Genomic DNA, 24303 nt, shown 5'->3' with positions numbered 1-24303 from the left:
TTAACGTGGGAAAAACTACGGAAACGCCCATGCAGCCAGCCCGTTCGTGTGATTTGAACCTCGGAGCGAACTACCAGTGTTCAGCGACTTTACCGCTCGGCCTCACGGAAATATACCGAAGGAAAAACGAAATTGGGGAACAAAAACTAACAAATTAAAGAGCGATGATTAAGGAGCAGTGTAAATAATTTGTGTTAATTAGTAGTATTCAATATTATTCCGTAAATAGAGTTTAGAATTTTTTTTTTTTTTTTTTTTTTCGTTTTACATATTTATTAAATTTTTATTCCTTTCCTCTTTCCCCCTTTCTTTTTATTAATCCAAAAGGGCTATTTGTCTCGAAATATAATTTGCGTTGATTCATATTAATGCGTTGTTTCACTTTTCATTCGAGTCTATTGGCATTTGGAAAAACTTAAGATTCTTTCATATTTAATTGGTCTGCAAGTAACTAAACTATTTAAAAGCAATCAGTGCAGCTCTTAATGTAATTTTTTTTAATATTTAATCTGCTTAATTTAAATAAAAATTAGTTAAATTCAGGAGACATCTAATTAAACGCTATTTAATTTAATATTTAGAATACATTACATATTTTGTCACTTTAAATATACCGAAGTTATAACATTCCCATTTTAGTCTAAATGCGTATTCATCTAATATCCTATAAAATGTTTTGCTATTCCATCTAGGCCATCTCTATTGATAATCTCTACTGGTAAATCATACTGAACTTTAAAAGAGCCCGTTTAGATGATCTTTAAATCTTAACCCCTTTAAATTATTTATTTGTGTGTGTGTCTGTTCACTATTCGTGTAATTTATTTTGGGTCTGTGTCGGATCACGCATTTGTTGGACCAACTTATTTAATTAATAAATCAAATTTTTGTTGAATTTTAAATGTGAGGTTGGATTCCGAATCATAGGAATTTTTCGAATATTAATTATTTCACGCATTTTTTAGACGACTTTGCTATAAAAAAAATCACCTGCTTGGGGAGGGGGCGGGAATAACTGCAGCTATATTTTTAAAAGTGTAAATTATCGTGCGCTACTTAAAAACATTGTTTTTATGTAAAATGGCGCTTTTGATGAAGCATTGGACGTAAGGCTATGTTTGAGCTCTTTCTAAAGAAACTTATTCTTATATAGTTATTAAAAAGAACTGCGAAAGCCTTGATTTTTCGGTATCTAAAACAATGGCTAGATAATATTGGCAATAAAAGACGGTGGGAAGTCACAGTTTGGCTTCAAGAAGAAACATTGTGCAAAAGACACATCCAAGGAAAAAACGGAATGTTTCGAATTTTATCAAACGTAAGATCTTTAATGTTAAAAGAAAATCCGCCAAATCAAAGGTCAGTGCAAAATCATAAGAATCCTCATTATCAACTGTAAACAAAGTGATTAATGCTAATTTGAATCTTAAACACGGAAAAAACGTTATACGGTATTTCTCCCGCCTTCTTGGCATGCCTTCGTCGTGTGGTGGTCTGCACGCTGGACGCGTATTCCAGAGGTTCGCGGTTCGATTCCTGGCGAAGGCGTTGCTAAATTTTCATTTCTCCTGCTTCCAAAAATACCTAATGTCTCTACAGTGACGCCCGAATTAAAAGGGTGGTAGATGAACAATCTCCACACCCAGGATTTGGCTATTGGGTCCCCTAAAAACCGGGGAGTATATAAGGTATTTCTCCCGCCTTCTTGGCATGCCTTCGTGGTGTGGTGGTCTGCACGTTGGGCGCTTATTCCAGAGGTCCGTGGTTCGATTCTCGGCGAAGGCGTTTCAAATTTTTCATCTTGCCTGCTTCCAAAAATACCTAATGTCTCTACAAAGTAATGTGCACCGTCTTTCTCCAGGACATACCGCCAAATACAAACATTTATCGGGAAAAAAAAAATGGAAAAATGCTGTCACAATAGATGAATCTTTGATATATTTAAAGGACTTCAATAGAAACAGATCCATTTATTATCACCAAAGAGGAAAAAAAAAAAAAATCTTAGAATCTTGTTCAAAGGATGAAGATAGTTTTTCAAAGGGATTTACGCTTTTCATATAACCATATAACGGCAAATAAGAATTAAATAGAGTAGAGAAAACTGTCAACTCCACATATTATCAGGAACAAAATTTTATATCTAGTTTTCAAATATGAAATACTTTTCACCCACAATGCCATCAATAAGTAGAACTGCATCAAGACAAAGCAAGCAGATACATGGTTGCTTTTTTTAATTCATTGTTAATTTTCTGGAAAAAATGGAACAAGAAACGGGATCAAGGCTCTTCACTCATATCTCTACTAAATCTCCTGATGTATATTATTTTGCTCGACTGTTAGAATGTCAATGCGAGTTGTCTAAACATCGACCTACAACATTACAAGTTCTACAAGAAGAATGCGATAAAATACCTCTTTCGATATTAAAAAAAGACTTTATTTTATTGTCTTGGAAATTACGGTGTAGAAAGATAGTGAAGAATAAGCGTTGTTAAATGAAACATTTAAAACGCAAAAATTTTAGGTAAAATATTTCTGTAGATACATTGAAAATCTTCTAAGAAATGTACGAAGAGTATAATCTATGCCTAGCCAACAAACAAACAAAAAAAAAAAAACTTTCATTTTGTTACAGATTTGTTTGAGTTCTTTTTTTTGAGATGAAAAGCAAAAGCGAGAGCAAAGTTGAATTTCCCAGCCAGGGAGTCTCTAACGGTCGCACAAGTCTTATATAATAGCAGAAAATACGAATAAAATTCTGCTGACTTAGCTTCTTTCGCTAGGCGCCCAAAGCTGAAACATGCATACTGTTCATGAACTTTGCAGCTGCTTTTTTAAAACACTTCCAAGTGAAGTGAATATTATGAGTCATGAATTTCGTTACATCTGCTTTTTCGTTTCGAGTGTTTTCATAGTAGCTAAGGGTTGCCATATTCTAACTGAGACTAATTAGAGGAAAAAAAAAGTACCATTTAGAACTGTGGTAGCTACTTTGAAAATGGCTAAAGTTTCTTGCACATACAAAGCATATTGATCGGAAATCGTATCTAATAAAGATATGCGAATACGAACATTGTATTATAATTTTTTTTTACTCGTATTTACTGTATCAGCCCACAATGCAAACGTCGAGAGAATATTTTCCTTAATGGTCCTCAATAATCGGATAAAAGTAACAAGTTTTCTGTGGAGACAGTTGAGGCAAATTTATTATAATTTTATAACGACTTGACCTCAGTTTTATAATTATGTGAAATAAGAAAGAGATATAATTAAGGAAGTACAAATCAGTATAAAATATAACTGACCACAAAAAGGATGAGTCTTGCATCTTTTTTATTATTCACTTTTTAGATTCCACGAACTTTACTGATCTTTTTATCAGAGTAAAATTACGCAATAACAATTACGCCAATTCTATTCATAGCAGTAAAATGTTAGCGTAGGAAGTTTACCAGCTGCCGAGCGGTAAAGTCACTGAATACTGGTAGTTCGGACCGGGGTTCGAGTCCCGGCGACAGGCTGACTGCATGAGTGTTTTCTCCGTGTCTAAACATGTATACGAGCCAATTTCACTTCGGATTTTAACCAATGCAAGCAGTTTTTCTTTTTAAATACGAGAGCTTCCAGATTTTATATTAATCGCATATTGGATTGTTTTTCATTTACAAACACACATTTCAAAAGCATTTCGTCTAACGCAACGCCGCTTTGGGTTAAAAATGTTTAAAAACGGCATATCTTAAGAATTCCCGATAGAAAGTCTCGCAAGCTGGCGATAAAAATGTTTTACTCCCTACAATGTTGCCACTACTCGCTTTGAAATCGTTGAGTTTCTTAATCAAAAATTCCTTAAATTTTTACAAAATATGGAATAGACGATAAAACAAATTCTTATTTCTTGCTTCCTGGTGCCCATGTTCGGGTGAAGAATTATGTTGTTCAAATTTTGTCTCTAGGTACCGTTTTTTTTTTCACAATGCGAGAAACATGCATACATTCATGCAGATTCTTCATTATTTAATTTCTTTAAATATAATACAGGGCGGTAGTATTTGGTGGCAACAATTTAAAAAGTGACACGTCTTTTATAGTGAACCGGCACAAAATGCCTTTTCGAGACTGACAGCCCTTCTAGGCTAAAGCTCCCTTGAGCTTTTTTTTAAAAATTTTTTTAAAGAAAGCTAAACTTCAGTCGGCTTAAGGTAGTTTTTATTAGAATTTACGATTACTTGGATTTAGTGTCAAAATGTGCTTCAGTTTATAATTTTTTTTTGTTATTGTTTATGTCGCGAATATTAAATAATAATAATGAAAAATCTGAAAGGGACAATTTTAACAATCATCTAGAAGGGCTTTTGTTTTAAGCAGAGATTACGAGCAGAGATATCCCATGTGGAATATTGGAACATTTCAAAAAATGTTACATGAATATGCATTTAGACTAACACGGGAACGTTCTGCATCTTTTGTGTATTTAAAATGTAAAAAAATTACAAAATAAAAATAAATACAATTCTATATAATTAGACATATGATGAATTAAATCCATTTTTACTTAAATCAAACATATTTAAATGTAAATAAAAGAATAGTCTTAAGAACTGCATCTATTTCTTTTAAAAAGCTTAGCTTGTTAATTAATAACGGATAAATGAAAGAATAATATCTTACGTTTTTCCGAAAAGCAACAGACTCGAATGAAGAGTGAAACAACGAAAAATTGTCTTTCCCTGACTAAGAGCCCTTTTTGGGCCAAAGAAAGTCAGTGTCACACAGAAAGACAGAGGCAAGACAAAACGCGCCAAACAATTTTCTACAGAAAGACTAAGTTTCAGCTAAGGTTAAATTTTTCTAAATTAAGAATTACATACCTTTGAGTTAGCTGTTACAGTAAACAAGTAATGAAGTAGAAATGAGACTTTCTAAAAAGTTTCAATTTTTTTTTTGGGGGGGGAACTATTTAACCTTGGTAAAATTAAATGAATGTTAATTGGTTAAATTAAATTAGTTGGATTAAATGGAGAAAATATTGGCCCGTAATGCGAAAATAAGAAATAAAAAAGGACAATTTTTTTTTTTAATTCAATCTTTTTCTTAGTCTTTCCCACACCCCACCAGTGCCCGCTCAATACCGGTAGTTCGAATAAAGTTGCAAACTACTCGAACTAGTTAGCTACATTACTACTTCTGGTAGTTTCTCACTTATCTGCAACATGAATATGAGCTAGTTTCCTGAGAAAGTCCTCCACGTATCCGATCCACGGGTCCGATCCCTGAGGCTGATATCCCTACTGTGCTGTGTGTATTCAGTTAACGTAACCTACTTTTTGTAACCCAAATGTGCGGTGCGAGAAAGGCTTAGTTTCAAAACGTTTTACTATGAACGGCGAATCACTTTTTAAATTGTTGCCACCAAATACTCCTGTATTATATTTATAGAAATTAAATTATGAAGAATCTGTATGAATGTATGTATGTTTCTCACATTGTGGAAAAACGACGGTACCTAGAGAGCCATCCAGTTTTGATGTAATGCTCTACCCGAACATGAGTACTTGGACGCCTGAATTTTGAATTTCGAATTTGTTTCATTATTTGTTTCCTACTTTGTAAAACGAATTTTTGAGTAACAACCTCAGCGTCAGTTGCGGAAGAACCTCGGACCACCCCACGGCTGTTCTTCGTTAAAATTGGGGTTGAAATAGAAGTCCAACCTTTGGGGAAAACAACATCACGCAAACTATCCTGTTGCCAGCCCATTCGATTTTGTATTTATGTCACTTAACCTTATCGTTTGGATACTGTTATCGAATTGCCGAAGTCCCTCCAGTTTGTATGCAGAAGCATGAAAAATACATCGGTTGACATGATCAAAGTATTACGGAATGCATTTTTTTTTAAAAAAAGGGTTCTTTTAAATTTTAATCAGTAGAGTTTATTGGTAGAAATGGGTCAAGTGGAATACAGACAGAATTTAGAAGATATTAGATGAATATGCCTTTAGACTAACATAACATATTTTATATATTTGAAAATATATTTAATGTAATTCTGTAAAAATATTGAATGTTTTTTATTAGACATATCATTAATTAAAAGCAATTTTTTAATCAATCCGATTCATAAATAAAAAATTTGAAAAAATCTGGATTTTATATTACGTTCAAAGGGGTGTTTTTTTAACGTTTTGTGTATTACCTTAATTTATTAAATATCAACTTCTTCGCACTTAAACCATAAAATTCAGTCCGAGAGCTATATCGCAAAATATTTAAAAGAACAAGCGTATCTCTAGAATTTTCGATACACAATCTCGCGTGCTGGAGATATTTTTTTTTTCCCCCCCATGTACAGTGTTGCCGTTTTTCGCTTTGCAATCGTTGAGTTTCTTAATGAAAAACTCATAAGTGCTTTACAAAATATGAAATAGATAATGAAACGAATTCCAAATATGGTCTTCCAGACGCCATATTCGGGTGGAGACGAACGTTGTTCGAAATTTGATAGTTCTAAGTACCGTTGTTTTCTCACAATGCAAGAAACATACATACATTTATGCAGTTCTTCATTATTAAATTTCCTTCAGTATAATAGAGATCGATAATATTTGGTGGCAACAATTTCAAAAGTGATTCGCCGTTTATAGTGAATCGACGCAAAATGCCAAAACAAAATTAATAGCCCTTCTGTGCGAACGCACCTTTGGGCTAAAAATCTATTGATGCATCTATTGCATATATTATCATTAAGTTACATCGATGCCAGGAACGGGAAAAATGGGCAGTGCCCTCGTCGGGATTCGAAATCCGGACCGCGTCTTCCGAATACGCGTCGAGCATGCTTCCAGCTACACCGCGAACACACATGCTCAGAGCAGGAAGAAAATATTTTATATGCTTTTAAATACTTTACATTGTTAGTTAATAACAGAAATAATAACTAACAGAACAGAATTAATTAATAACGGAACGGAAAAACGACTGTTATTAAATAACAGTCGTTTTTCCGAATGACAACTGACTCGAATGAAAAGTGAAACAACGCAAAATCCTGTTTCGAGACTAAAAGCCTTCTTGAAACCATCTAGTAAGGTCACAGTTTTTACGTTATATTTTTACATATATATATATATATTCAGCGAGGGATGCCGTCCGAATAAGATTTGGCACACTGCATCGACCAAATAATTTCCAGAAACGTATGAACCCTACATAAATGCGGACAGTCTTTTCCTATTTAAAATTTTACGTAAGTACCTGTTTATATAGTTCTGATTTCTGTTTTGAAGGGCAATATTTTTCTTAGTGTTCAGTGTTATCATTCGGTTAATGTTACCAAAATAGCCATGGACAAACATTGTTGATGTGACTGATTTCATTTGTCTGACAGTAACATCAAAACAAATCCAGGAAATTCATCGTGGCAAGGAATGCCAGATTGCGCCTGTCGTTGGCAAGAGCTTTGAGCACCATACAGGCGACAGTACGGCTCAGTTCCGCCCCCAGTTTCGAAGGAGAGCACCCCTCGGGACGTATCCGGGGTTTCCCACTCCTCTTCCTCTACTTACAATCTTTCAAGAGGCCTTTCGGCTCGCCGCGTATTTAAAGTGACCTCCATGCCGCACAGACACTATACATTTACAAACATCCATGCCTTCTTCGGAACTCGAACCCGGGTCTTTCGGTACGGCACTCAGAGTCACTAACCACTATCCCGGTTGGACAAATGTGATCACATTTAAGAGCGTCTTAGCGTATCTCGGTGGAACGCTGTTTGGACACAACAGGGTGCCTAGGCACTGTTGCCTTAACACTTCTATAACAAGTTAAAAATTCCTAAAATTGTGCACAACATAACTAGATATAATTTACATATGTGTATATATATATATAGAGAGAGAGAGAAAGAACATGTTTTAATTCTAGTTTACAGTACACACAGGATTTGGCGACATTACGATGAAACAGTAAACGCAATAGTTATGAGCAGTAAAGTCATTTTGGCGACAGTTTTCAAAATCGCGCCAAGGCTGTACCATATACTAGGATTTTAACTAGACCATAAATGATATAAAACAGTGGAAGGAAAACTCAAGACATAGAAGTCCAAAAACAGTATAAGAGAATAAAGTAAGCAAAAAATATACTAAGTTTCAGTAATAAAACTTAGGTTTAAAATGGCCATATCTTTAAAATCATAATTATACATTCCGAGTTCAATATTACTAAGATTTCTTAATTTTAAATGAAAGTTTCTTGCCAGGTGGGAATAGAACGTTTTTTCCCGGCCATTTATTATATGTTTGCTACAGTAAAACTTTCTCCCTTCCCAGCTAATCAAATTATTTCTTTTGTCTAAAACTATAAAGTGAAACTCGTGTCAATCTCTAAAAACATCTGTCACAATGTTCACACTTCTAAAACGAAGTGTTTATTTTTAGGGAAAAAAACCACCTGCCTTCGGTTCGAATTTGCTGCTTAATAAGCGATACTACTTTATCCAATGAAATTTTACAGATATTTTTAACCAATTTTTCTAATTGGCTACAAAGTGCGCAATACTATGTGATTGGACATTCTGAGTGATTCCGAGCGATTTCGGAAACGCAGAAAGAATTCCCGCTCATTTCTAGTTCGAACACTGAGATCAACTAGGGCGCATTTACTGATTAACTTTATTATCTATTACTTTACTTATTACTTTATAACTTATTACTTATCATATATTACTTATTTTTATATTATATATATAACCTGATTATTTAACTAACTTTAACTACTTTTTACTAACTTATTTAACTGTATATATTATATATCTAACATTTATATTTTACTTATTTAACTCTATATATTGAACATTTTATATTTATTTAACTTTATATCTTGTATTTAACCTTTTGCTTTATATTATATTTAATTTTATTCATTTATAAGTATTTTAAATTTTTGAGTATATTTAATAAATTTTGGATTGAAAATGAGCGCACTTAGGAGCTCCTCAAGGTAAGGGAATTTTTATCTATTACGTATTATCTATTACGTTGGTGTATTTAGTTATTTCGTTTTATTTGTTTTTTCATCGTTACCGGTTACATATTTCCGAATTCTATCCCTCCTTTTCGAATTTAAATAAAATCGTTGCTGTTTCGTACCGTTTAAATCGTTACTGTATTTGGGTAAAGTGCAGAATCGCCCACTTATTTGTTTGGCGCTTTTTACCAGAGTAAGAAGAATTGAATTTTTGTCAATTTTCTTTGACTTTTTAAGTGAAAATAGCAGAAGCGTAGCTAGGGTTTTCGGCGCCCGGGGACAAGTGACGATTTTGCGCCCCTTTCTCTGTGCGAAGAATGGAAAAGATTTCATTCTAAAATTTCGTAACATCAATTTGGCGCCCCTGAATGCTGCGCCCGGGTACAGACATGGCCAACTACAGGAGTCGGCCATGGTACAGATGTCCCCCCTATCCCCACCCTAGTTACGCCACTGGAAAATAGGTCGATGTGTACATCGATAAAGCCAAAGGAGTGGGCAATGCCACTTTTGTGCAATTCTGGGATTTTTTTTTTAGTGCAAATAGGTCGATGTGTACATGGACACCGAGTACGTGCAGCTCTTCAAAACAAGCAGTGAATGATTCTGGACTCCCCCCCCCCAGTATCTAATAAACTCTTCTTGATATTTACTCAGATTTTTATTACAACTAAAAAGAAGAAATTTAATTAGATGTTTGGCCATCATTCCCATTTTCATTTCATCAAACATCCAAAATTACTTTGAAATGCCGTACATTTTTTGTTGTCAAATAAAATTTTTTCGAATATAGCGATCCGCAAAAATTTGTTCGCCACTCCCAGTTTTCATTGTTTCTTTGTATTCATGTAAACCTGATTAATTCTAAAGTGGTTTAAATTTTGTAAAAAAACATTTTTTTCAATTGCATTTGAAAAAAATAATTTCAGACTTGTCTTTTTAACCAAACAACATGCAACAGAGTATTTTCAAAACGGGAAAGTGCGACTTAATGTGAAAAGCTGTCCAATGTGAAAAATTAGTGTCAAGTGAATTAAGGTATAATATATTATGCCCATAGCTCATATATGTTGATTATTAAACTAAATAGAGACCGATCTATTTCTTCAAACTTCTGTCTTTTACGACTAATTAGTAGACCAGCATATTTAGAGCTTTTCTTGAAAATGACTTTTTTTGGTAAAATCCTAGTATACGTTGCAGCCGTGGCGCGATTTTGAAAATTATCGCCAACACCAAAAATGATCCAAAGAACGTCTATATACTATACACTATATACTATGTGTGTATATAACATAATATATACTATATATAACTATATTTTTTGAATGACCCATTTACTGCTCATCGTATATGTCCCGTTTTTACTGCTCATCCTAAAGTCGCCAAAAGTAGCCAAATCCCGTGGGCACCGGAAACTAGGAAACTAGGATTTTTTTTGTCAAAATGACTGTGTAGAGACGTTAGGTATTTTTTGATAGCAGGAAAGATGGAAAATGAGCAACGCCTTCGCCGGGAATCGAACCACGGACCTTTGGAATACGCGCCCATGCTAAGAAAGCAGGAGAAATATCTTATAACTGGATAGCTAGGAAATGTTGAGAAAATGGTACTGTTCCATTCAAAATAACACATATAATCAGCTTATTTAAATTAAAGTCGTATTTTTTTTTTTTTTTTTCCAGTAAGCTAGAGAAGTGCTGATAACAAATTCACCATATTGAGAAAGTAGTATAATATTTTTAAACAAAATGTTACTGCATATTGACCTGAAATATCAAAGAATGTTTTAAATATTATTTCTATTCGTAAATTTTCTATTTTAAAATAGATTAACTATAATAAAATCAAAGTTTTTAGTTTTCTATAAAAAACATTTCGTAAAACATCCCATGAGATTTGGTGTTTGGTTTGATTAGCTAAAATATTTTGTCCAAAAGCATGTTTTAATTTTTTTGAGATTCATTTAAGTTCTTCATTGCTCGGTCTACCAGACTGTATTTTCTTTGCTCCTGCTCTAATTTTTCTTCTGGACTCTGCCATTGATTGCACTTTAATGTTACCAGTTTTTTTAAGATTTAGTTTATTGGCGTACAAAGATAGAACTTGCTTTGGTGTTGATATTTTATCAAGATGTACATTAATTTTAGAAACAGCATTTAAGAAACCTTCTGAATAATTTTCATTTGCAACTTTAACAAGTTTAGAGAAGTTTGCATTCAATTTTTTAATTTCTGAAGAAAATGCAGAATGGTTTTTCTCTGCTATAAATAAATCTTGAACATGCTTTGATGCATTCATTATCTTGTACTACATCTATGTACATCTATCATGTACCTGTAATTTTAAATGCATCTAATTGACAGTTTTGCACATGAACATTTTTGGCAAATGAGGTATCATCTGATTCAGGAATTGGTGTATTTATCATGCTTTTGAAAAATTCAGGTTATGTATACCCCATTGCCCCATCGAAATCTTTGGGAAGCAGCTTTGGCAGATTTGTGAAATTTACATTCAGTTCCATATGTGCAGCCCAGAGATGTTTGCAGAATTTTCCTTGAGTTCCAGTAGCACAAGTGCACATTTCCATGCCTTACAACAGTATAAAATGTCTTTTCATTTCAGAAGCTGACTCATAGTACATGTTTTGATCAATGTGGTAGACATCTAAGTACTTAGCATTTGCTTTTAATTTAGAAGCCATACAAGGAGGTTTCGTGATTTGATGGTTTGTAAATTCTAGCATTATTTTCATGTAATACTTTCCATAACTAAGCATGCAAATGAAACTAAAGAACACATTGTTAAAAGCTTTACATTTTTCTAGTACAGTATCTTTAAATATCCTTATGAATGATTTAACCATATTGTTTGTAAGAAGAAAAGAAGCCCCCTTTAACAAATTACCCTTTCTCATTTTCTGTTCAAAAGCATTTCAATGAGAGCAAAGTTCTCATATTTAGTAGCAATTGAATTAGATTATGAAGAAATGTGGAATATTTTTCAGTACATGCAAGTTCATTGGGTGCTTGTAAAATATTTCTAAAGCGTACTTCTTTTCCTTTTTACTCCCTAATACGAAGTAAAAGAAGTATTGTATTCTTGAAAAGTTCTGGATATCATATTTCGACGAAAATATCTATTTTGACCACTATCGAAGGCAATTCAATGATGATTCTGCCTGACATTTTGTACATAAGCACAGAATAAAGGACTCTTTTTCCCCAAATCAATTATAAAAATTTATTCAAATTGGTTTCAGGGCAGATTTTTTCATGACATAATGTATGTATGAATGTAACTTGCATAACTCAAAAATGAGTGTCCTCAGAACGTCGAAATTTTAATATAGGACTGCTATAACATGTAGCTGTGCACCTCCCTTATGTGCACAACCACAGTAAGGGGTGTCTACTGTGATTAATCCTTACTTGGAATTTTATCAGCATAAAAGTGTAAGAAATTACAAATGAAATAAAAATAACTTTCAATGTATATTGAACTCTGTGAACGTAATAACAATTACTCGTGGACTTCAACATCATGCTTATTCTTAGCATCATTTTTGAAAATTCCTACAAATTTTTTACAGTGAGGTTTTATGTATTAGCTTTTGTTAAGTTTGTTAGTTTTCAGGTTTGTCAGAGTTTTATTATGGATTTAGGTGAGGAAAATCATCAAGAACTTTATAAAGTCTTAAAAAAAGTTAGAAACTTGAAATGGATTAAAATGGCGTTATCTCATTTTTGACTTTTCCAGTGTTTTAGATCTATGGTTTCTAGACCGTGGATTAGAAAATTAATTTGGTGGGCCCCAAAGCATTTAAAAAAAATTCTTTTTATCTATATAATTGCATATATTTAAATGTAGGATTTGTTAACTAATTTATTTTTATAATTGTTAATGAATTTATATTTCTTTTTCAGTTTATAGTTAATCATATACGGTCTCAACTCTTGATTAATCAAGTCTTGTCAAAATTTTACCATAAAAAGTGTAATTATTGTTGACATAAAATCTCAATTTTCATTGAGACAAAGCAAGATAAATGGAATGAAATGAGAATTGTAATTTAGTTATGAAAGCAGACCAATAATTCAAAAAAATATATTTTATTGTATGCATTCATATTCTTGTCTATAAATATGCAACAGCATATTTATTATTAACTATTGGTAACTATAAAAATATTTGTAAAAATATATAACAGTTACTCATCTCTTAAGAACACGAGTAATTGTTTTTAGGTATAACAGTTACTTACTCAAGGAATTGTTATAATTTGAATATTATGTTTTTTTAATTAATTTAAAATTTTATTAAAAAAATTACGATTTCCTTTCACAATCATATTTTTATTCAAGTGAATACTTTGCAATAGATTCAAATCATTTATTAAAATGTCGTGAAATTTCTCACGAGTTGGTCAAATTATATTTTACCCTTAATACAGATTTTAATGTTTTAATGTTCAACTGCATTTTTTCAATTGGCCATATTTTATCGATACTAGAAAAAACACTTTCTGTTGCTACATTTGTACCTGGAAGGGAGAGTGCGTGTTCTATAATTTTTCAAAATATTTTCATAAGGAATATTATTTTGTTTAAAATGAAGGAATAATTCCGTCCATTTTTTTTGTCTGTGTCCACATTTGCAGACAACCAACATTTATTTTTTTCTTCAGTAACATATCTTTTTACCAATGACACCTCATCAAAATGATCATTTTTGCAAATATTTTTTTTTTTAGAAAATAGTTACTATTATATTAAAAAGATTTTAATGCTATCCAATTCTTTTATATTAGATTTCTGTGCTTTCACAAAAATACTTCAAACTTTCAACATGCACAATATATACATAAAAGTATGAATAGATTTTTGCGATAATATTTTCAAGATCCATTGGAAGTATTGAATAGTACTGTGTAGAATGTGTGTTGCACAATCTACCCCAATAATTTATTGATTCAAATGTTCGTTAAGCTTCGTAAAAACATTATTGATGCCTCTTCTAGTTTTTCCACCAACATTTGCATTAGTGTTATCCTCACAATAGGCAATAATTTTATTGTTTAAATTATTCTTTTTTAAAATAGTACTAATTGAATCAAAAATTATTTGTGAAGTTTCACCTGGCAATGAATCAAAATCTAATATTCTACTTTTGATCCCTGTTTCTGGATCAAAAAGTCTTAACAATTGTGGGAAATAATTTTAAACCTTTGTGGTTGGAAGCATCATAACATATGGATATAAATGTTATCTAATTTTTTCTGAAATTGTGAAAACGAATACAGTGAAAAACATTACAAATAATTGCTTCAGTTTTTGTCCTTGCACATGCAAATTTTTTGTCGTACAATGTTTTGATCATATTCCTTGATGAGATGTAACGACAATGATCGAACACCACTGAGTAAATCTAACTTGTTACATCGCTTAATTTAGTTTACTCTGCATGCATTTTATGTGTTTTTTATTAATGTATTTTTATTTTTATATATTTACTATAATAACTAATAAATAATAGGTAATGTATCTTTACAGTACATTTAAAATAAGGAATGCAGATGTTTAAAAAAAAAAAGTGGGATATTTTTAAAAATCGGTGGGACGTGGGACAGTCCTCCAAAAAGCGGGACTGTCCTGCCAAAATCGAGATGTGTGGCTGTCTATGATGTATGTGCTTAGAGTTGGCCTTGTTTGTAATATTTTGGGTACAGTTCCATTATCAAGACTATAAAAAATCACCAAACAATTGTTAGCAATTACACCAAAAATAGTTATGGTAATTTTAACACAAATAATGAAGTATAATAGTAGAAAAAATTGTTTAGTTTCATATATTACATTTTTATTACAATCCATAAAAAAGTGAAATTGCCAAACATTATTGAAATTAAACATTAGGCACCAAATATTTCATATCTTCTAACACTGCAGAGAATTTTTTGTTTCTGTAAATGTCTCCATATAAACAAAGATAATGGAAGGGCCATGATGGGATTTATTTAGCTCTGTTTAACAGGTGCACTATGTTAACTTCCTTTTGTAGTTAAATTAATCACTCGTAAAATGGTTGTAATAGACAAACATTTAAAGATAAATCTTAATAACCTACATGTAACGTATTCGTAAACGTACATAACATAACAACGTACTTATTGCATCGTACCATTAAACATTTCAAGCGTACATCATCTCAATATCTTTTTTTAAAATTATATCGAACAACATCCAGCAATTAGCTGTTGCCATTTTTCAATAGATATTTTGTCTAATAACAATTAAATAATTTACAATTGTGCTTAAATTCGACCATCCTGACTTTTCAATTGTCCTCAATTGAACCAAATCTTGTCATACATTAAAGCAACAAATAAACAACAAAATATAATAATAGGTAGGAAAAAAATAAAAAGAAATATAATTTAAAAAAAAATTCTATAAGTCTTATACAAAGTCTCTATAGCGCAATGGTTTGTGCACTGTTCGCATGGATCTTTTAAGTTCATCATCGTCTGCGTCATTATCGTCAACGTCTGTATTTCTGGAAATGATAACCTCCAAAGATCTGTTTTTAGCACGTGAATCAGCAACCCATTTTTGATCTGTAAAGTGGACAAGATCTAGATCCTTGACCGCGTGGCTGCTGTTCTTCGTCATTTGCTTCAGTATCTTTACTAGTTCCTTCTCCTTCCATTCTACTTTGACTGCATTCAGTGTCATTCCTATGATAGTGGGTTTTGCTATTAAAGCACCTTTGATAAAATCGTCTAGGATTCCAGTGATTGTCTCTTCCACCTCCTGAAACTCTTTCTTCGTTTTTTTTTTTTTTTTTCTTTCATTTTGTTCATCTTCACTTCCATCACGTCCAACGTTTCGTGGAAGTCCTGTGGATAGATAACTACAATATTGCCTGAAGTAAGGATGACGTAATTGCCTTCGTACGGGCCTTTGAGGTTGTAGTTGCTGCTTATCATCTACATTCTCTTGGCTCTGACTACCATCACTTTCGTCATTTTGTCTTTGCATTGGCATGAAATGGTGTTTAGAAAACAGTTGGCAGTGTCGATTTCTATTTGCAGCTTCATTTCCCTTTTCTCGAACAACTTCAAATGCACCTAATTCACCATATCTCACACTTCGAACGGCACTTTTTGTATTGCTTTTCTTCACTGCAGTTTGGAGAACGAATATATCTTCTGTAGTGTCCATTTTTATGAACTCAGTGCACCTGAGTTCTGAAATATTTAGTGCAAAGCTATCTCTGTATTCATTTGAAAGACGCAATAACTCTTGCTGATGATTAGCGTCGAGATCCGAGCCAATTTTAACTTGGCTTAAACTTATAGGAACTTTTATGTTGTTAATATTTTCCGTTTTTGCTAAGTTCGAGCTTAATTCAGAAATTTCAGTATTTAAACATAGTTCAACTTCTTCTGCTCTCCCAACGCATTGATCTTTTTGGAGCTTAACACTTCTGTCACCATCGTTAATCACTGGTATACAAGTTTCGCCATTTTTAATTTCTAATAAACAGCCGATACCTTCGGAAAGATTTTCTATCATAATTAATCCATTATCTACAGAATCTGTTTGAGAACTGACAAGACTGATTGTATTTTTCTCTAATTAATTTGCCTCAAAAGCTTTAAGGCAGACTCGATTTATTTTTTCACCAATTTGGATTTTACTAAATAGTTCATCTTCCTTATACCCGAAGTGAAATCTTTTTCCTATTCTGACATAAGCGATGTGAGGAAGATCAAGCCATGTCCGTCTGATGATTAGATCAACTGGCTGTGCATTATCAGGTACAAGGTATATATTTATGCCTTGGCCTTTTACATTATCAACTTCAATATCGGCTTTAATCATTGCTATAGAGGTCACTGCAGGCACCCTTTGATTTCCAAAACCGTGCAATTCATTCATAGCAGGTTCTGGTTTCACTTTAAGTTTCTGAGCAACTGAAGTCCTTAAGAGACAACAAGAATTCCCCGTATCAATTAAAGCCTGTACTTCTACAGAATTATTCAGTTTTGCTTTTTTTCAAATATGAATTGTTCTCTTCTAAATTTTCACCAACTTACTCGACAGAATAATTTTTATCATTTAAATGATTATTTTCAGCTTTAGTAACACATTTTTTAGTTTTATGACCTGTATTGTTACATTTTTGGCATGTTACTACTGTTTTGGGCAGCGGAAAGTCCCTTGAGAGAGTGTCCAAAATATTACAGCTGAAGCATTTTGGTTCACCTTTTTCATTATGTGTGATACCGTAGAGTTTTTTCTTTTCGTTGATTGTAGCGACTGGACCATCTTTAAATGAATTTTGTTTGTCGTCAGACCTTTCTTTACGCGGTTGTTTATCGTTGAAAGTTGACTTCAAGGTATCATAATCATCTAGTTTTTCAACTAAATCAGTTGGTGAAATCAACTCAGACCAGATGTCAATAAAATGATCTTTTGCTTCTGGAGACACTTTACGCTTTATCTGATCCGCTACAATAAGGTCGCTAAGTTTCTCAAAAGTATCTACTTTAATTCCGCTTATCCATTCATTAAAAAAAATTTCTTAACTCATACACAAAATTCTTCCATGTGTTTCCTACACTCTTATTGTGCGTAAAAAAGTTTTGGCGAAATTTTTCAGGTGTCATCTTGTACCGTTTTAATAAGATCCTTTTAACTTCTTTATAATCGTTTGCAATCTCATCGGTTTCTCTGGCGATTAACTGAGCAATATCATACGGCAATAAGCCAAACAAATGAGTAACCCATGTATTTTCTGGTATTTCAACTTGTTTAGCCAAACGTTCAAACATGATTAAATATAAACTGATATCATTCTCGTCAGGTTTAAATTTTTGCATCAAACAATGAAGCTCTAACTTTGGATTCATGTGTATACCACTAGCATTTTCATTGGTGCCAGAATTTTTAGATCTACTTTCTGCTTCAATATGTAGTTTTTGCAGTTCAAATTCCATTTCATACTGTCGTTTTCGTTCCTCATATTTTTCTCTGTGCCTACGTTCATCATCTTGACGTTTTCGTTCTTCAATTTCCTCTCTTCGCTTACGTTCTTCAATTTCTTCTTTACGCTTACGTTCTTCAATTTGTTCTTTATGCTTACGTTCTTCAATTTCTTCTTTACGCTTATGTTCTTCAGTTTCTTTTTCTTTTCTTTCATTTATTATAATGTCTAACCATTCTTTGGTGCATTCTTCATTGTACTCTTTGCTAGCCAAAATAATCTTTTTCAAATCGCTCATTTTATGACTCTCATTTATATCATCTCCCAATTCTTCAGCTAATATTCTTAAATCGCATTTCTTTGCCTTACCAAAAATAGACATTTTCGTACTCATTAAAATGCAAATTATATATATATATGCTATTATTATTAACTTCCAGTTAGACAACTTAGTAGAACACAGTTATTGGTATTTTATAAGTTTGCTTGATGTTCTAAATATATTTCAAAATTTAAAGAAATGAAAAAAAATGAACTCTCGTTCCAAAATGATAAAAAAATAACAAAATTAAATTCTATAATAAGTATGTTACATCAATCAATGCACATACCTTGAAATTCAAATTCTTTTCAATTTATTTACGTGTAGCAAATTCTTGTAGCTTTAGGCTTAGGTTTCAGAATAATCCCACTTCTGATTTATGTTAACTTCCTTTTGTAGTTAAATTAATCACTCGTAAAATGGTTGTAAAAGACAAACATTTATTTAAAGATAAATCTTAATAACCTACATGTAACGTATTCGTAAACGTACATAACATAACAAATGTACTTACTGCATTGTACCATTAAACATTTCAAGCGTACATCATCTCAATATCTTTTTTAAAAATTATATAGAACGACATCCAGCAATTAACTGTAGCCATTTCTCAATAGATAGTTTGTCTAATAACAATTAAATAATTTACAATCGTGCTTAAAACTATGACACCCATGTTTGGAGTCCACTAAGTATATTTGATTAACAGTAAAATATTTAAAAATCACCATCTCATAATTCATCTCACATACAGCGGCTCCCAAAAGTGTTCGTACACTTAATGAAATTCAGTGAGATTCAGTGATTTACCATTTAATAAAAATAATATTTGAGAATAGGCATTAATAATATCTAGTATAAATTTCTCTTAAAAATACATTAGTTATTTTATGAACGTAGTTCAAGTTTTTTTGGGGGCGGAATCAATAACAAAGAAATAACAGAAAAGTTGCCTCACAAAAGTATTCATACACTTTAAAGAAATCTGCACATATTACTAAATATTGTTATACTTCTGTTAGTATTTTGTAGGATATCTTTAGGCATTTATGATAACTTTCAAAAGTCTGGGTATAGAGCTCAACAGTTGTTTTTCTAAAAATTTCTACATCATTGCTCCTCCATTCTTCCATCATTTCTGCTTTTAGGTTCGTTTTTCGTTTTTGTGTGTCGTCCTACTCTAACTTCTGATTCTCTCCAAATGTGTTGTACTGGGCTTTAATCTAGTGACTGAGGGAATGTTTTTAGAATTTATGGACAATATAGTGACGCAAAAGAGGAATGTTGAGGGCCACGTGTTTAGAATCTTTATCCTGATTAAAAAAAGTTGTTCTAATAACCAAATTTTGAACAGATAAATTTAAATTATCTTTTAAAATATTTTAAATATTACAATTTTTATGAATTAGAATATTCCTTTGTTCATAATTTTATTGTATGCATTTGGAGTGCATTCAGCTGTCCATTTAATAGCATTATTTCTTAAATCATTTAGTTTGAATGAAGGCTTGATTTTGGTATTTTGAAGGTTCTTTGAGATTATTTCCAGTAGTTCCTCTGGTGTTGTATCTCTTTTTATGTTATTGATGGTCCATTTAGAAGTTCTGTTAGTTTGAATTTTAAGGTTGATGATTTGGTTCAGATTATCATTTTTTTCTAAGAGCTGTGTTAATTTTGTGAATATCTTCTTTATTTTCACAAGAAATTTACTATACTTTCTTCAGGTGCGTAATTTTGTTTATATTAACTTCGATCTTGGAGATTAGGTGAAATTTTTCAAGATTTTCTTGTAGTTGGAGATTATTCATGTTATTCTTCAAAAGGCTTGTTAAGGAAGGAAGCTGTTATTCATGTTATTCTTCAGAAGTCTTATTAAGGAAGGAAGCCGTGTTTGTCTGTTTGGAACATTTATGGGAGAGGTGGCCATATTACAGCAATCGAATGATAATGTGATGGTGGGATTTGGCCTTGCACAGATGCAATTGCTGGAAAGAATTCTAGATTATTGTTAAAGTGTTGGTGCTCTTGCAATATTTTTTAGCTGTTGAGGATGTGTTGTTGAGCTGTTGAGGAAGAAAAATCTAATTGTTCAACATAATCTTGAGGGTTGTGGTAATAATGACATATGTTCTTCGTGAGGATGTTCATTGTTTACGTTATTAAGATATTCCTTTTAATGCTTAATCTTTGAGAAAGTCAATTATGCTTTTAATTTCTTTGTACAGGTCTTTTGGGAGGTACTTTTTTTTTCCTACTATTAACACTTTTGAAGAAATAGCAACAGTTATTGTATTCTAAAATTTGTTGCATCTGGTCTACTTTGGTTATCCATCTTTGGTCATTCTTTCATTTCGAGCAAAGAGGTGGACCAGAGTTTGTTGTTAGATATAAGCATTCGTTTTCTACTCTTGGTTCCAGGGTTAAATATGAAGTAACATCAGAAAAAACTAGTGAGGATATTCTTGAAAGATCTAGATGAGATTTTGGCATTGAGAGGCAACTTCCGAGATATATATAGTATAATTAATGTGTTTAGTGATTATCGATTCTAAAATTAAAATAAAATAATTTGGAGTTGGTGCTGTAAGAATATCTATTAAGGGGGGGGGAATTATAAGGTGTTCAAGAACTGGTATTGTTGCAAATTAAGATTTATCAGTATTTAATAAATGGAAATATTCAATCAATTATTTCAAGCAAATTTGATACTTTATCAGTTACATTGTTGACCATAAAATAAAATCTTGTTAATTTCTTAGCCGTAATATTATGTTAAGTTAGTTGTATGTTACTATATATATAATTGAAAAATAAAGATATTGTTCTATCAAAAATAAAATTAAGCTTAAATATTCTGCATCTGCAAATAATTAAAATTTAAGTATCCTCATCAGAAATAAAAATATATTTCTATGGAATTTGAAATATTAAAAAAATACAATATAAAAAGTTACTAAAATATTAATAACTTTATCAATTTTAAATATTTCAATTTGAAACCTATATACCTGAATAGACAAAAATTTCCTCTGCAGAACTATTATAAAATTATTTTAGTACAGGGTGTGGCAGAGAAACGTCCTTATTTGAAACCCTCGCCATCTAGCAACATTTATTCCAAGAAGGAAGGGGTGGCGCTCATTGAAAAGAGCAGTATCTAACGTTTTATATCATGTAGGTTTAGTACCAATCATGCAGTGGACAAGAGAGGAGCGCTCGTTCCCTGTGGAATCGTACTTTTCAGCGTACTGCATTTTCATCCATATAAATTGGCAGTGGTGCAAAAACTTAATCCATGCGAATTTCTTTCACGAAAAAATGCATGGAAAGCCATTGTTGACAATACGCGTTATGATGCCCTTGTGTTCTTTAGCGATGAGGCTCATTTTCATCTTTCCTGTTGCTGCATGCATTAAGTAAAACATGCGATAATGGAGTGGTACGAATCCCCGAGAATTTCGTGAGCAACCCTTCCATACAGAACATGTGACTGTTTGGTGTGCATTGTCCAGAATGGGCATCATTGGACAATGGTTTTTTGAAAAACATTTCCTTGGACACCTTATCTCCTTACAGAGCGATTGTCAGTGGACAGCACGCTCACCTGATTTAGCCCTGTGTGATTTCTTTTTCTTTTTGTTTGGCTATCTGAAATCTCTAACGTCCAAAAACCCTGGCTCAACTGAAGAAAAATATTCAAGCTGCTATCGACAACATACCTGTTGATATGCTGGTAAAAGTGGAAAGAAACTTCAAAACTTGACTATCTCAATGCATGGACTGGAACAGAGGTTAGTGAAAACGAAAAAATTTCGATTGACAAGTTTAGTCGGTATTCTCGGCACAACAGTTAACGGGACTTGAACAGCAGAACTTTGTAACTGAACAAGAAATTGTGTCTGTTTATAGAATTAAAGAGAAAGTATTATCACATAAAACGAAGCAACTTAAAACAACTTACATTGAAAGAAATACTTAATAAAGTAAACAAATAAATATTAAGCTTTTTTTTTTTTTTTTTTTTTTGTAAATTTTGATACTCTTTAGATTATAATTGTTCTTTATTTCATAAATTAAGGTTTCATATTTTTAATTTTAGAATTTCTGCGTGCCATCTTACGAGATTTAAACTGATGATCTATAATCCGGAAAAATCGATAATCCGGAATCGCCGAAGTCCCGACGAGTCCGGATTAACGACTTTTGACTGTATTACCTAAATGTTATTCTGAATTTTTAATTTTGAAATGACATGCCAAATCATTGATAAGCCACTTCAGCACTAAACATTATTGTAAAATCCAGCTTGGAAATCTTCAATCTTGAAATATCGATGTCTTTTTAGTTGTTGTTCTCACAATCTTGATGTTTTGATAAAAAAAGAGAAAGAAAAAAAAAACTTTCTAATGCACTTTCAGAAGATATAAAACTTGGTTTGTGAAAACTAATATGTAAACAAACACTTAAGAGAAATTGACGGAGCTCAAACTACAGCAAACTTCTTAAGTTATAGCCATAATAATACTTCCTCTATGACATACACTAAAGTTTTCACCAATAGATTTTGAATAACAACAAAAAAAAAAATCATTTGATTCTTTGCATAATCCACCAAAAACCCATTGTAGCCAAAGAACACTCTTGTCATTGTTTTTACGTTGAGTGAAAGCGTCTTTCCTGTGATTAAATAATTTTGTCATCTCTACTTATTTTCAACATAGGCCGGGCAAATCAAATATGTGGCACACACCTCACGCATGTGACCGTTTCAGTTTACAGGTCTATAGTTGTTCATACTCAGTTAGAGTTTAACAAAATTCAGTAGATTTCATCTTATGACATGAAAAATTCATGAACCTCATGTCCATATCCCAGTGGCGTAGCTAGCATAACTGGCGCCTGGGGCACGATACCTTTCTGGCGTCCCCCTAAAAACATATAGTAATGTAATATATAGAATATACTTGTAATAAGAATATAAGACAAAAATAAAAGGTTACAGTACCTAGCTTAAAATATTCTCTAATATATTACGAATACTCACTGCAAGTACTCTTCTACAAAATACTGTTCTGTTTTTCGAGATATATAGGGACACAGGCTGAGGTTAGGCTTGAGATAATTTGAGCGAAAAGAAATTTAAATTTGAGGCAAAAGAATCTTGTTAAAAAACCAAGACTAGAATTGGTTTCGGAAATCTGTCTGTCAGTAGAAAAATCGGACATACTGTCATCTAGAATAAATTAAAGATGTTATTTATTTAACATAATAATTTTTTTAAAAAAAGTACAATTTTCAAACAATTTAAAAGTTAATATATATAAGGTCGCTATATTTAATAATAATATTATAATAAATTAATACAATTAATTATTATGTATACAGTCAAAAGTCGTTAATCCGGACTCGTCGGGACTTCGGCGATTCCGGATTATCGATTTTTCTGAATTATAGATCATCAGTTTAAATCTGGTAAGATGGCATGCAGAAATTCTAAAATTAAAAATATGAAAACATAATTTATAAAATAAAGAACAATTATGATCTAAAGGGTATCAAAATTTACTTTATTAAACATTTCTTTCAATGTAAGCTGTTTAGGTTGCTTCGTTTTTTATGTGTTAATACGGCTTCTTTGCACCCAACTGCATGACCTCTCTCAAATTCTGACATTTGCGCATATCGTTCGTGCATTTGTATATGAAGCATAGTTACTGTCTACCAGAATACACGGAATGAAATTCGTCAAGAATTTATAACCTGGAATCGTAATTTCTCCTCTTAAATACCCTGCCAATTGAGCAGATCAGATGCGCTGTAGCGACAACCGTTTATTCATTGGCAGCCAAAATGTAAAATTTTGCATTTCCCGTCGAAACCTGTTTGCATATCAATTTGTGTCCAAGATGCTTTATATCTTCTCGATGCCTCGTGGTTCGTCGTTTTTTT

The 24303-nt window shown here is 32.2% G+C and overlaps 1 protein-coding gene across 1 annotated transcript; it reads right to left on the bottom strand.

The window, feature by feature from the left end:
• Nucleotides 1–13265: 13265 nt before the first annotated feature.
• On the bottom strand, nucleotides 13266–23586 carry LOC146994897 (uncharacterized). Its single transcript, XM_085824620.1, has 2 exons — nucleotides 23399–23586; nucleotides 13266–23282 (listed from the first exon to the last, which is right to left on the bottom strand). The coding sequence occupies exon 2, from the start codon at nucleotides 16616–16618 to the stop codon at nucleotides 15500–15502; it is 1119 nt and encodes a 372-aa protein (XP_085680746.1). The 5' UTR covers nucleotides 16619–23282; nucleotides 23399–23586; the 3' UTR covers nucleotides 13266–15499.
• Between the last annotated feature and the right edge of the window lie 717 nt (nucleotides 23587–24303).

The sequence above is a fragment of the Stegodyphus dumicola genome, chromosome 10 (genome assembly GCF_044657685.1).
Source record: "Stegodyphus dumicola isolate Sdum_Otavi_A_Nest chromosome 10, ASM4465768v1".
Lineage (NCBI taxonomy): Eukaryota > Metazoa > Arthropoda > Arachnida > Araneae > Eresidae > Stegodyphus > Stegodyphus dumicola.
This window is presented reverse-complemented; position numbering and strand designations above follow the sequence as displayed.